At 52.6% G+C, this 13,917-nt stretch overlaps 5 protein-coding genes across 5 annotated transcripts; 3 read left to right on the plus strand and 2 right to left on the minus strand.

The window, feature by feature from the left end:
- Positions 1 to 2,047: 2,047 nt before the first annotated feature.
- On the plus strand, positions 2,048 to 3,837 carry BO72DRAFT_443894 (M20 family metallopeptidase). Its single transcript, XM_040943687.1, has one exon. It carries the CDS (start codon positions 2,282 to 2,284, stop codon positions 3,557 to 3,559), a length of 1,278 nt encoding a protein of 425 aa, XP_040806445.1. The 5' UTR covers positions 2,048 to 2,281; the 3' UTR covers positions 3,560 to 3,837.
- BO72DRAFT_91734 (glycoside hydrolase family 47 protein) lies at positions 3,652 to 6,335 on the minus strand. Its single transcript, XM_040950808.1, has 3 exons — positions 5,567 to 6,335; positions 4,840 to 5,484; positions 3,652 to 4,780 (listed from the first exon to the last, which is right to left on the minus strand). Exons 1-3 carry the CDS (start codon positions 6,084 to 6,086, stop codon positions 3,744 to 3,746), a joined length of 2,202 nt encoding a protein of 733 aa, XP_040806446.1. The 5' UTR covers positions 6,087 to 6,335; the 3' UTR covers positions 3,652 to 3,743.
- Positions 6,336 to 7,232: 897 nt separating this feature from the next.
- Positions 7,233 to 8,877, minus strand: rpt4 (proteasome regulatory particle base subunit RPT4). The gene is made up of 4 exons (XM_040950809.1): positions 8,506 to 8,877; positions 8,006 to 8,392; positions 7,493 to 7,949; positions 7,233 to 7,422 (listed from the first exon to the last, which is right to left on the minus strand). The coding sequence occupies exons 1-4, from the start codon at positions 8,720 to 8,722 to the stop codon at positions 7,302 to 7,304; spliced, it is 1,182 nt and encodes a 393-aa protein (XP_040806447.1). The 5' UTR covers positions 8,723 to 8,877; the 3' UTR covers positions 7,233 to 7,301.
- Positions 8,878 to 10,354: 1,477 nt separating this feature from the next.
- Positions 10,355 to 11,913, plus strand: aspf22 (enolase acuN; the record flags this gene model as incomplete). The annotated part of the gene is made up of 5 exons (XM_040940825.1): positions 10,355 to 10,478; positions 10,540 to 10,596; positions 10,667 to 11,006; positions 11,067 to 11,507; positions 11,559 to 11,913. 5 exons carry the CDS (start codon positions 10,355 to 10,357, stop codon positions 11,911 to 11,913), a joined length of 1,317 nt encoding a protein of 438 aa, XP_040806448.1.
- A 522-nt stretch (positions 11,914 to 12,435) lies between these two features.
- BO72DRAFT_443898 (eukaryotic translation initiation factor 3 subunit J) lies at positions 12,436 to 13,896 on the plus strand. Its single transcript, XM_040943688.1, has 3 exons — positions 12,436 to 12,551; positions 12,673 to 12,746; positions 12,947 to 13,896. Exons 1-3 carry the CDS (start codon positions 12,533 to 12,535, stop codon positions 13,652 to 13,654), a joined length of 801 nt encoding a protein of 266 aa, XP_040806449.1. The 5' UTR covers positions 12,436 to 12,532; the 3' UTR covers positions 13,655 to 13,896.
- The last annotated feature ends 21 nt before the right edge of the window (positions 13,897 to 13,917 follow it).

Below are 13,917 nucleotides of genomic sequence, written 5' to 3' on the forward strand. Positions count from 1 at the left end.
GAGAGCGAGATTATACAGAACTGAAGCACACACCATAGTGAGCAGAGAAGATTTTTTTATCTAGAGATTTCATCAGGTACTGAGCTGAGTACTCCGGACTGTACTCCGTACTGTGCTTTCAGATTGTGCAATTGCAGCATGCTCCATCTCGCTCCGCAGTAAGCGAGCCCATGGATCCGGCTTTTTCTCCCCCACGGCTCTCGCCCTTGTTCTCTGGGCTTCTCCCGTCATCCTGGCGCCGGAGAAGAGACACGGTCGAATAACTACTCCGCGGAAAGGGAAAGAAGGTTGTTGCCTCGTTGTTTGTTCCTGAGGAAATCTGTGAATAAGATTTCAGGTACAAGGACAAGTACTTTAACCTTCCTGGTACCTGTAACTTTACCTGGAAAAGGACTGATAGATCGATCAACGATCAAATGATCTATCTATCTTGTCCTCCAGCTGTCTGAGACTCCCTCAGATACGTTTCAACGGCGGCAGCGCATCGTTGTGAAAGGGAGATCGACGCCGCCGACGGACGAAGAGAAAGAGGAGAATGGGTGTGAGGTAGAGTCTAGACTCTGACCGACTCGACTGGTCCAACACAGCGCGACCCTATCTAATGCCAACTGGACACAAGGTACCAATGTACCCCAGTGGCTGGTGGATTCTTTTGTTCTGTCGCGCTCCAAAATATTTGTGTGATCCCTTCCTCTTCCGCTTCCTCTTCTGCTTTCTCTTCTATTTCCTCTTCTGCTTCCTCTTCCCCGTTTTGCCCCATCATCATTCCCCTCCAGTCACGACTGGAGAAGAGGGAAGTATGCCGAAAGTACCATAACCTATCACACAGACCTTTGACATCCCGACCAGTTTCAATCAACCAGTCAGTCAGCAGGTGGAAAGGAAAGACGAGCTAGTTGGCACTTTGGCTGTGGCCAGTGCAATGTTTCCACTTCCCTTTCTGTCTTTCTCTGTCCCTCAGATTTTCCCTGCGGTGAATTACAGCCTGTTTCGTCACTTGCCTCGGTTCACTACATTGTACGGAGTATGTGATTGTGGCCGGCCCCCTTCCCCTCCGCCATTTCTCTAATTTCCATCTTCTGAGACCTAGTCTATGCTCCGATCTGGTCCCGATTTCGGGGTCTGGGGGCTGCTAAATTAGCTTGCTTGTTGGCATGTGAGGCAGCGAGGTAGACTAGACCCGACTTCTATGGGTAATCGTAGTACTACTTGTACTCTTGTAACTTGTACAGTGCGGACTACTACGCGAGTAGTTCGTTGTGGGTTGTTGTGGGTTATTGTGGGCATGGCCGAAAAGCTCAATCATCATTGACTCTCACGAGTCACAATCATCCAGCTGGTGCCGACGTCAGATCCACAGGGCCCAGCGCCAACCGGCTGGATCCCTGCTCGGTGCTCAGGGCTCACTCACTCTCTGGATTTTGGTCCACCCAATGAACCTTGGTTCAAGTTGATTTTGCCCGATGGAGAATGCCAGACGAACGGGTGGAAGAACGGCGCGTTTCCGCGAGCAAGGGATCTTGGCGCCATGTGTCCACGGTCCAGATGATCGGGTTAGCATCCGGGCCCTGAGCCCTGATGCAAAGAGGAATGAATGAATGTTCGATTGGTCCTTGAGCTGGATTGGAGCCCATCTCGGCTATTGCAAGGCGAAGAAGTCATTTGTTGGGAAATTTACGTCATGGCTTATCCACGGACCACAGGTCTACACATGTGAATTGATCAAGGATGGTTGATGGTTGATCAATTCGAAATGGCCAACTCAGTCAGCAAAATGTCCTTGTTAACATGATAAAAAGCAAGGGTCTTGAAGCAACATACATTTTGATCCTTTTCATCTTCAGTTCAGTTTTCATTGAAGCGTGCTTTCCTCAAACTGTGCTGCATGTCTTCTCTGGTCCGGATGATCTCGATGATGATCTCGATGATACCATGCGACACTATTCCAGACCAGGAAGGTCAATCATAATCATCCACGTGACTTGGATCTATGCCTGCATCGGCTGGTTATCGGCTTATCTCCAGTGTCTCCTCACCATCCTTCATCCTTAGCTTCATACTGATACGACTAATTCAGTTACTAGCTACTAACTTAGTTACTAGATAAGTTACTAGCTACTAGCTACTTAGCGTAGTACAGTACAAGAACTAGACCCAAAAACCTCAGTTTCCTTCTTCCACCGTGACCCTCCATATTCATTCCCCACTTCTCAATTGACTCCCTCCTACCTCGCTCAGCGATGATAGCTATCGTTCACCATCTTCCCCAGCTTCAATAGACATGAAAATTCCCATTCCCCTTCTGCTAGCAGCTGCTGGCCTTGCCGCAGCAGCACCGCCTCAACAATCACCCTTATCGCTCACTACTGACCCCTCGGACATCATCGATGCCTCCCTCTTCCTTTCGTTCCACCGCAACCTCGTCCAAATCCCCTCGGTGTCTGGCAACGAAACCGCCGTCGGGCTCTTCATCGCCGACTTTCTCGAAACGCACAATTTCACGGTGATCAAGCAACACGTCCCCGCCGGCAGCCAGGGAACGGACCCGACCACCGACAAGAACCGATTCAATATCTTCGCCTACCCGTCCGCCTCGCCCTCGCAGGACCGGCCCGAGATCCTTCTCACCAGCCACATCGACACGGTGCCGCCGTTCCTCCCCTACACCCTCCATGACCACGACCCCGGCAATCGGTCCTCCCTGACCCTCGCCGGCCGCGGCACCGTCGACGCCAAAGCGAGCATCGCCGCGCAGATCTTCGCCGTCCTCGAGACCCTGAAGGAGCAACCCGGGGCCAGCCTGGGGCTTCTCTTTGTGGTCGACGAGGAGGTCGGCGGCCTGGGGATGCGCGTCTTCTCCGAGTCGCCGCTCAACCCGACGGACCCGTCGCCCTTCCACACCGTCATCTTCGGGGAGCCCACCGAGCTGGCGCTCGTCTCCGGCCACAAGGGCATGCTCGAGTTCCCGCTCGTGGCGACCGGCCAGGCCGCCCACTCCGGCTACCCGTGGCTCGGCCGGAGTGCCGTATCCGCGCTCCTGCCCGCGCTGTCCCGGCTGGATGTGCTCGGCGAGATCCCCGCCGAGGAAGGCGGCCTGCCCGCCAGCCCCAAATATGGCCGGACGACGGTGAACATCGGTCGCGTCGATGCGGGCGTCGCGGCCAATGTGGTCCCCGCCAAGGCGCGGGCGGAGGTCGCCATTCGCCTGGCCGAGGGTACCCCGGACGACGCGAGGAAGGTCGTCGCGCAAGCGGTCAAGGATGCCACCAACGGAGATGAGAGCGTCTACTGTGATTTCGAGGTGTACAGCGGAGGGTATCCGCCCCAGGACTTGGATACCGATGTCCCGGGCTTTGAGGTGATGACCGTGAATTACGGCACGGATGTGCCGAACCTGAAGGTCTCGGAGAAAGTGAAGCGATACCTATATGGGCCGGGAAGCATTCATGTTGCGCACGGGGATGATGAGGCAATCACAGTCGGGCAACTCGAAGAGGCTGTACGGGGATATAAGCGACTGATTGACGCTGCTGTACAGCGGGGCCTCAAGTTGGAGTAAATCTCAAGGACTGGGTGGTGGTTGGTGTAGTGAGCTGTGAAAAATGGTCCCTCTTTCGTATTGGATCTACAAGACCATAAGCAAGTTTCGAAACCACGATGCAAGCGGTCAAAAAGTATGAAATTTGGGATATTCAAACTATACAGAATCGCCAAGCAAGTTACCACAACAAGTAGAAAAAAAATTACATCTGAGCTAGATGCTCCATCGTCTGACTCTCCTCCGTCGTGCGACTCTTCCTCGTCCACCCCGTCTTCAACTCCCCGGTGGGCTTGAAACGAGGGAAGGGATGCGCCTCGGTGTTGAAGACATTGTCCTCCAACGAGATGAACTCCCGATCGGAGAACAGTAGGTAAAAATACTTGAGCGTCTCCGCCATCCAAAAACTCTCCATATTGTCCCTGGTCGTCACAGGAAGGGATTTCGCATTCGAGAGAGAGGTGAATCCAGTGATGCGACCCGATCCTCCAGCGGCCAGTGGTTTGTCGCCTGTTTCGTGATCGAGGCCGTCTGTCTCCACGACAGCGGTGTATTTGATGAAAGACTTGAACATCTCCCAGCCCCAGTGCCGGTAAGTGTCATCTCCAGTAATCCGGTACATGTAAAAGAGGGATTCCACAGTCTCGGGCCGTTGGAGGTTATGCCGGTCCATCCGCTGGATTTCAAGGTCATCAAGCCAGGTTTTGGTAGATGGGTCGTTCGGGTCAGATCGGCCAGGGATTGGGTACAAAGGCTTCGAAAGGAGAGGGAGGTCGCCTGGTGACGAGACTGGCTGGTCGTTTCTGCCAGTAACGGCCGTCGAATCCGGGTACATGTCTGCCTCCATGACTCGGGGGTCGTCGACTTTGAAGTAGGTGATTTCCGGGGCGAGGCCGGTCTCAGTGACTAGGTACGTGGCCCAGCAGGTTCTGGTCAGTTCTCGCGCCAGGCGCATTTCTTCCTGTTGTCGTTGGCCCCAGTTGGGAGACTTGCGCGCCTCAGAGAGCGGTTGTCCCCCGGTCGCTCCAAGGGCGATCGTTCCGGGAAGGAAGCAGACCAAGTGGTCCATCTTGGGGGACAAAGTGCCGTCAAGGCCGTGAGGTCGCTCCCCGAGCACTGTCAAGCGGGCGTTTTGCGAGTAAGTAAGCAGGTGCTTACGCATGCCAAGTAGAGCTTCATCCCACATCTCCTTGTAGATTGGCTCCTGTTCCGAAGTCTGTAGGTACTGCTTGATAAGATATTCTGGTCGGCGTGTCAGTTCGAGCATAGCAGGTTGGACGTGTATTCTTGAGGCACCATACCGTAGTAGGAGTCGCCTCTGCTACCGAGACGAATATTCTCGCCCTTGAATTGACCAGTTTCCGGGGAAACATAGATTGGAAGCAGGCCATCCTGCCTTTTCTGCGCGTCAATGACTTCCATGACCTTCTCAACAGAGCGCCAATACTCCGCCTCGCCTGTCAATTTAGCTAGGTATTTGAACTCTAGCTGAACAGTAGTCGCTTCAGCCGTGGAGGCCGCGCCATCGTCGATATAAGAGGGAATACCCGTCGAGGTATTCAAGTTTATGCTCGAGTAAGGGATGCCCGTGGTAGATTCAAAAGCGCCCAAGAGCCGGTCGGCCAGATCGGTCGCTTTCTCGATATACAGATCCTCTCCCGGTGCTCCTGCATCGTCGTCGTTAATGGGGGCAAGATCCGGGTAAGTAGTCGAGAGATAATGGGCGGATAGCAGGCCACCGAGCATGCGAATGGTGGTTTCGAAGGTGTTCACATCATGGTTTTGATTATACTGCAGTGAGTTGTGGATCCAGCTGCGGGCGTGCTGCACCCGTGATGTCAAATTCATAATCATCAACGTGTCCAGCGCATCCACAATTATCCACCCCATACCCCCGGCGACCATATGCCGGCCATCCTTTGAAATTGGGTGATACTCGTCGTAACCTGCTCAGCAGAAACAACCACCCCAGGGATACCACGTTAGCAGGACGGAGCAGGTAGGTTTCGTGAGCCCTGTAGAACTTACCCCAGGCATTGCTCTCATAACCATCCCAGCTGACAATGAACGCGTCGCGAACCCTTTCCCGCCTCGTGTCCCAATCAATGTGCTTTGAAGCTGCGCTGTGCCCATCATATGTTGGTTCGGAGTCGTCGAGGGTCTGCAGCCATTTCCAAAGCTCTTCGCCCTTCGCCGGGTCGGGAGTGTCATGGTGGATCTTCGACTGCGACCGGGTTGATGAACCCGAGTAGTACCACCATAGAAAAAGCGCCAACAGGCACAATCCACCGTATATGGTCTTCCTTCGCCGCGCCCGGGGCCCTGTGCGCCGCGGGGCGAAATACGGCTTGTCTTTATACATCGGGAGGGTGCGATCGCCGGCGATCGGAGTGTTCAGGTTGATGGTAGTGGTCGCAGACGGAGAAAACCCATACCCAGGCAACCCATTAGACCCGGGACTTCGACTCGCACGCCAGTGATTGTTCTCGAATGGTTGTTGGGAGGGAAAAGAGGGATTGCTCCGCGGGGCCTGAAAAGCCATGACCATTACCGACCCGCCAAGGCCTTTGCTACTAAAATACTATATCTGTCCTCTCTTTCTCTCTCTACCCGAGCCTGAAATGTGGTAATAATAAACACTACCCCACGGTCTGAGTCTGTTTGATCCGAAACAATGATTCAATATCGTCACAGCTGGTTACAGTGTGTTTTGTTCGCTATGCTCCAGATGAATGAAGAGATGGCAATGGGCTAGCAAGGCAGGCAACCGAGTCGATTGGTAAAGTGCTTGGAAGCTCTAGACAGTGAGCACATGCAACAAGTGCACATGTACCAGTCAGCAAGATGCTTGAAGCACGAGACAATGATATGTATTATAGATAACAGGTTGTGGGCTCATGAAGAGGAAGCAAGAATGAGACAGTTTACCAACCAACCAAGAATTCCACCCGTGCTACACGGGGGAGAGGGTCCGTGACGATTGACCAATATCGGTAAATAGTTTAGTCCAATTTGATCGAGCAGAGGTGGGATAGAGAAAGAGAGAGAGAGAGAGAGAAAGAAAGTGAGGGTCAATAATTGAATAGAGAGGTGGTTAGATTTCGTCTACCATATCAAGCAATCAGGTGAAGAACAAGTGTCCAGATGTGTCGGGTAGGCTGAAACTGAAACGGTTATATCAACGTGAACTTAATAAATTAAAGTAATTAATGGTGAGGATGGCCTGGACGCGTGTAACGTCTCCGACTTTCGGGTCAAGGATGCAGATCCCCCCCTTCCTCCCCTCCCCCCCCCCCTTCCCGGTTCGGTCAGGGTACGTATTATGAGTACTCCGTAAAGTCACTCGTAATCAAGCAACGTATGAGTATTTCGGGGCCTCAGTCCGCCTTGGCGTTCATTCCCCATGCTGCTCCAGCTATGGAGTAGTAAGACCTCATAGTAAGTAAAGTTATCTGTACACTGTACAGCATCATCTCGATGACATTTGTACTGGACATCTCTTTTCCCCAGCCAGGGTTCCATTCCAGGGTCTGTGTTCCGGACTATGTGGAGCTACTAGTAACTTATTCCATATCACTCCACCAAAGTCGAGTAGGATACACACACTAAACCGCGTATCCCATTAAGATTCTGAGTGCGAAGAAGATATTTGATCTAGAGTTACATTATCCAGAATCAATGTCGGCGGACCGTGTAGTGAATTTAAACAGGATTCTAAAACATGACGGCTAAGTCCGACGTAAAACCATGCCTCGAAATGAATTTACAACTTCTGGTATTCAAGCTTGCCCTCCAGCTTCTTCGCCTCAGCCACCTTCCGCACAGCCCGGTTGAAATCATCCTGATTAATCGCATCGCGGTAGTCCTTGATTGCAAATAGACCACTAGATCACAGTCAGTCTGGAGATCACTGCATTGATTCGAGCAAAGTAATAAGCTGGGATAGCCACTTACGCTTCGGTGACAACGTTGCGAAGATCGGCACCATTGAGGCCGTCACTCATCTTCACCACGCTCTCGAAATCGATCTCCCCGTCCATCTTGACAGTGCTAGAGTGGATCTTCAGGATCTCGAGACGACCAACCTCATTGGGCAAGGGGATCTCGATCTTCCGGTCCAGACGGCCAGCACGCAATAGAGCTGGGTCTAGGGTGTCCGGCCGATTCGTGGCCATGATGATCTTAGTCTTGCCCAAATAATCAAAGCCGTCCAGCTGATTGAGCAGCTCCATCAATGTTCGTTGAATTTCTCGATCCGCGGAGGTACCCTCAGAGAAACGTCGTCCTCCGATGGCGTCGATTTCGTCCATGAAAATGATGCAGGGCTCGTGCTCCTTGGCGTATCCGAACATCTCTCGTATCAGCCGTGCGGATTCACCAATATACTTATCGACAATAGCAGATGACACCACTGGGTAAGGAGAGCATTAGCAGGCGCGACGATCCCCATGTCTTTGATATGCATACCTTTCAAGAAGTTGGTTTCCATTGAGCTTGCGACAGCTCGTGCCAGGAGCGTCTTACCCGTACCTGGGGGACCGTAGAGCAAGACACCCTTGGGCGGCTTGATACCCACTCGTTGGAACAGTTCGGGGTTCTTCAACGGCAATTCGATCACCTCACGTAGCTCACGGATTTGGTCATTTAGACCACCGATGCCTGCAAAGTTGATCTGACCCGGGTCCTCCAGCGACATATTGTATACCAACGGATCGACCTCTCTGGGCAGCATCCGCATAATCGTCAATGTAGTCATATCCAGGGCAACCCGGGTACCCTGCTTCAGCTTCGCCTTATCGACCTTGGAGCGGCAACCGACAACATATCGAGGTCCCGAGGACGCCTTGACAATGACTATAGAGGTCAGCTCTTGTATAGAAAAAGGCCGGCAGATTCATAGCCAGCAACGTTCGCAACGAGTCCCAAGTCTCTCTTCTCAAGGACACAATGAGCCAAGGTAGACCTACATCTCTCCTCGTCGAGCTGTTTCAGCACCTCCCCAATGATCTGACCAACGCTCTGCAGGGCCTTGATGTTCTCTTCAGAGATGTCGAATTCTCTCTGTAAATCCTTGATCCCCATCCGCAGAGACTTCAGTTTGGCCTCCCATTCCCGCAACTCCAGCAGGCTTCTCTTGTAGTCCTCGAGCGCCTGGTCTCTCTCGGGGTCACTGCTACTGTTCATGATGATGTCAGGCGAGACGGTGAACCGGAGACAACGAAGAGTTCACGGTATTCTCCAAGCGCCCAAGAATCGAAGGAACGTTCGGATATAGGGATGATGATAGCAGGTAAACGGCTGAGCGATGGATGGTTGACGGTCTATGATTTCACACGCCTACCAAGCTCGGGGAAGCTTGTCGAGGAGCTCGGAGCCCGGAGACACCAGGTCAGCCAAGTCACGTGAGTACACGCATGATGGCGAATGCGAGCACTACACGTGATAGACGATTGACGCCTTGGTTTGAAGGTGTAAATGTTAACTACTGTACGGCTCAACCCGGGCCCGCAGTATGAAATATCCGAGATCCCAACAGAGTAGGAGTATCAGGCATCAAGGTATCGACGAGAGCATGTTTGCTCCCGGGCAACCTTTTCGTCATTACGCAATGGAAGTTTCCAGACCCTGTCGCAGCCAGCAGTCGAGGTAAGCAAATGATGAGGATAGGAATACGAACAGTCCGGCGGCTGCGGAGGAGGAAAACTGAATGGTGATCCATTGTAACTTGGATAGGCATTAGTTCTTCTACTGCTGTGCCTAAGCATGAATTGATGCATGGGTGTACTGTACTGTACTTAGTTCCGAGGCTGGTATAGGACTTGCTCAGCATGCCCAGAGTACTCTATCTACATTTCCCCGAGGGTACGCGGAAGATCTCGCTGGAGAAGGACAAGTGAAGAGAGGAGGAAGACAAGATTGCCCCACCATTTCATGGGAAAGATTCGGAGACGAAGGAGATCAGAGGGTGAGCTTTCCCGGGGCAATTGATCATTTCATTTGCACGGTGCACCTGTCTGGTCTATGAGCTCAGCTTGCAAGAAGTACGAAAAGTACAAGAATCCTCTCTCTTCCTCTTCCCTCTTGACAACCTCCCTCTTCCTTTCTCTCTCCCTCGTCAATTATCATAACTTCAAAAGGTCTAATCTCCTTGTTTTCAGGTAAGTCTTGATTCATTAAGTTATGTTATCTCATGTTTTTCATTCTTCCATCTTCAATTCCCCCATGTTTGCCCCTCCGCCCCTCCCCTCACCTTCCTCCCGAGTCTCTTCCATACCCCTCCATTTCCGTTCTCCAGGCTCCCTATAAATATTTCTGTTTTGGGACAGCTCAACCCCGCCATCGCCAACCACCACTACATTCAAAATGCATGCATGGTGGTGGTTGCCACCCCAATCACCATAAACACGGGGGATTTTAATAGAGTCATGCTCCACTCCCCATGGGCTTATGTTCAATCATGTTCAATCATGTTGTGATCATTATTACCGAGTACCTATGATTGTCAACGCCTCAACGGTCTGCCGTGCTGTTAGGCTGGCCCATCCATTGATCGCAATCGGACCTCTCCACCTCCTCTCCGTCAGTCATTTTGGGTGCTCGGTGAACAACAAACCACTTGGATTTCTCCCCGCTTCCTAGTCGGTCACCCACACCCAACAACAATTCAAAGCACTGGGTTTTTGCCCTGCTCCCCCTCCCCCCCCTCCTCTCTCTCCTTTCTTGGTCTCCCTTATATAAATATAGACCCCGGCCTCTGTTTGCCCGTTTCTTCTCCAGTCAAAACTGATTCATCCCCCACCCCCATTAGCCATCAACATGCCTATCTCCAAGATCCACGCCCGCTCCGTCTACGACTCTCGCGGTAACCCCACCGTTGAGGTTGACGTTGTCACTGAGACTGGTCTTCACCGCGCCATTGTCCCCTCCGGCGCCTCTACTGGTGAGCAACATTCCTGCCTTCCGCCTCTCTCCAAGTTGGGTAAGCTGACAATCGAGATTAGGCCAGCACGAGGCTCACGAGCTCCGTGATGGTGACAAGACCAAGTGGGGTGGCAAGGGTAAGTTTGATAACCTCCAATTCATCACCCCCGATTGCATTTAGCTCACATTATCTGCGTGCGTGATCAGGTGTCTTGAAGGCCGTCAACAACGTCAACGAGACCATTGCCCCCGCTGTTATCAAGGAGAACCTTGATGTCAAGGACCAGTCCAAGGTTGACGAGTTCCTTAACAAGCTCGATGGTACTGCCAACAAGTCCAACCTCGGTGCCAACGCCATTCTCGGTGTCAGTCTGGCCATCGCCAAGGCCGGTGCTGCTGAGAAGGGTATCCCTCTTTACGCCCACATCTCCGACTTGGCTGGTACCAAGAAGCCCTACGTTCTTCCCGTTCCCTTCCAGAACGTCCTCAACGGTGGTTCCCATGCCGGTGGCCGCCTTGCTTTCCAGGAGTTCATGATCGTTCCTGAGTAAGTCAACCGGAGTCGAGCTTCGACGCGGATAACTCGGACTGACTCTGTTTTTCACAGAAACGCCTCTTCTTTCTCCGAGGGTCTCCGCCAGGGTGCCGAGGTCTACCAGAAGCTCAAGGCTCTTGCCAAGAAGAAGTACGGCCAGTCTGCTGGCAACGTCGGCGACGAGGGTGGTGTTGCCCCCGATATTCAGACCGCCGAGGAGGCTCTCGACCTGATCACCGAGGCTATCGAGCAGGCCGGATACACTGGCAAGATCTCCATCGCCATGGATGTTGCTTCCAGCGAATTCTACAAGGTCGAGGAGAAGAAGTACGACCTCGACTTCAAGAACCCCGAGTCCGACCCCTCCAAGTGGCTCACCTACGAGCAGCTGGCCGACCTGTACAAGTCTCTTGCCAGCAAGTACCCCATTGTCAGCATCGAGGACCCCTTCGCTGAGGACGACTGGGAGGCCTGGAGCTACTTCTACAAGACCTCTGACTTCCAGATTGTCGGGTAGGTATCCTGATTCTAGAACCACCGATTTGGTTGCTAATACGATCACAGTGATGACTTGACTGTCACCAACCCCCAGCGTATCAAGAAGGCTATCGAGCTCAAGTCTTGCAACGCTCTCCTTCTTAAGGTCAACCAGATCGGTACTCTCACCGAGTCCATCCAGGCTGCCAAGGACTCCTACGCCGATGGCTGGGGTGTCATGGTCTCCCACCGTTCCGGTGAGACCGAGGATGTGACCATTGCCGACATTGCCGTTGGTCTCCGCTCTGGCCAGATCAAGACCGGTGCTCCTGCCCGCTCTGAGCGTCTTGCCAAGCTGAACCAGATCCTCCGTATCGAGGAGGAGCTTGGTGAGAACGCTGTCTATGCTGGCAGCAAGTTCCGCACCGCTGTTCAGTTGTAAATGCAGCGACAAGCCTCGCCGCACTTCCGAATTAACATTTTATCAAACTTTTGATATCCCTTTTTGAAGGGGCTTCGCCTCACTGCGTACAGATCTGGTGGGCGGATTGCTTTTTGGTCAGGGAAGAAAGACCTTGATCAATATTCATGATGACGAATACAAGGCCATTTTATGATTAGTGGCATATAATGGAGAAAACAAGCCTCATTTTCTTGTCTTTCACGGTGCCCAAGGCCATGAGCAGCATAGTAGTAGTTGTCGTGGTGGTGGTGATATTAGTAGAAGCAATGTTAAGTAAAAGAGGATACTGTATTAACTTGTGACTCTATGTTAAGTCACCCGTTGCGGGCCCGGGGCGTACAGCACGAGTTCCGTATTGGGCATCCCATTATCTCACGTGACCTTTGGCCTTGCCCCACGGGATCAATCAAGCAATCACTCAAGCAGTCTCGCTTTCCTACTCCTTCTCCTCTCTTCCTTGCGCTTTCACTGCCAAAGTCACCGACACCCCCCAGTCTCATAGACAAGGGACTCGAAGTTACTGGATCTCCGACTAGCCACGCGAGGGCGCACTCTGACCTGATTTTCCTATCTCGACCTTGAGCCATTTTTGTCCGCCATGGCCCCTTCAAAGTGGGGTATGTTCTACAAATGGGATTTTTGTCTCCCATACTACACTACCCCCTCCGCCCTCTTGCCCCTCATGCCATCTCAACACCACCTTGCTTCGTTCAAACGCACCACTGACGTTGACTTCAGATGACGAGGAGGAGAGCGTTTCTCCCCCTCCCGTTGCTGCCCGTCGCAAGTTTGACGATGAGGAAGAAGACGATGTAAGTTCTCCTTATCTTTACTTTTTGCCCTTTCTTTCAACCAAGAGAATGTTGGCCATGAAGAAAATCGGCCGCCCCCTCCCCCTTCTTTTTCTTTACCCGAGCCTTTCGACTTCCAGTGATTTAAATCGCTTCCAAAAAGGGCATACCTACAAAACACGGAGAAGACGAAGCGCTAATCAGAAATTGCAACGGCGTAGGTCCTCGACTCATGGGATGCCGCCGAAGACTCCGAGGTAGAGAGAGAAAAGGCCGCCAAGGCTGCTGAGGCTAAGGCCAAGGCCGAAGCGGAGGCGGCTGCCAACAAGAAGAGCAAGGCGCAGCGCATACAGGAGCACAAGGCGACGCGGAAGGCACAGGCAGACGCCGAGAGCGAGGAGGACAGCGAGGAGGACGAAGCCGAGCGCCGCGCCCGCCTCCGCAAGACGGAGAAGGATGCCGATCTCAAGCACGCCGAGGATCTGTTTGGCGACATCGACCTCAACCGCATGCGCAACCGCGGCGCCCCCAAGGCCGTCGTCATCGGCGACTCGACTGACCCCACCCAGGCAGTCGACCTGTCGGCCATGCCGCTGTTCAAGCCCACCACCAAGGATCAGTTCGCGCGTCTCTCCGCGACCCTGACCCCCCTATTGACGGTGCACTCCAAGAAGCCCCAGTATGCTCTGTGGGCCCAGGAATTCGTCAAGCAGCTGGCCAAGGAATTGCCCAGTGGCGATGTCAAGAAGATGGCTTCCGGCCTGACCACGCTCAGCAACGAAAAGATGAAGGAGGAGCGTGCCGCTGACAAGGGCAACAAGAAGACCAAGGCCGCCAAGACCAAGGTTTCCCTCGTCGCGGCCAGAGAGAACCACATTGACTCGAACTCTTATGATGATGATGGCTTGGATGACGATGACTTCATGTAATTATTGAAATTCGGCGTGACACGTTTTCCTTTCCTTATATCATCCTCCCCCATAGCTTTCTCTTAGACTCAGGTTCATTTTCTCTAGAGCCTTAGCTAGACCGGTCTTGACATGCTTCTGACGTACATTCTTGTAAATGCGATTTAAACCCATCTCCTTGTTGTTTTCTTTTTTTTTGTTCTAAAAAGCCATCCTGCTCACAACATATTCTTGTCCGCATTTAGACATAGAACCCGATTCCACTGCAGTGCCCATGATTCAAA

This window comes from Aspergillus fijiensis (genome assembly GCF_003184825.1).
Source record: "Aspergillus fijiensis CBS 313.89 unplaced genomic scaffold BO72scaffold_2, whole genome shotgun sequence".
NCBI lineage: Eukaryota > Fungi > Ascomycota > Eurotiomycetes > Eurotiales > Aspergillaceae > Aspergillus > Aspergillus fijiensis.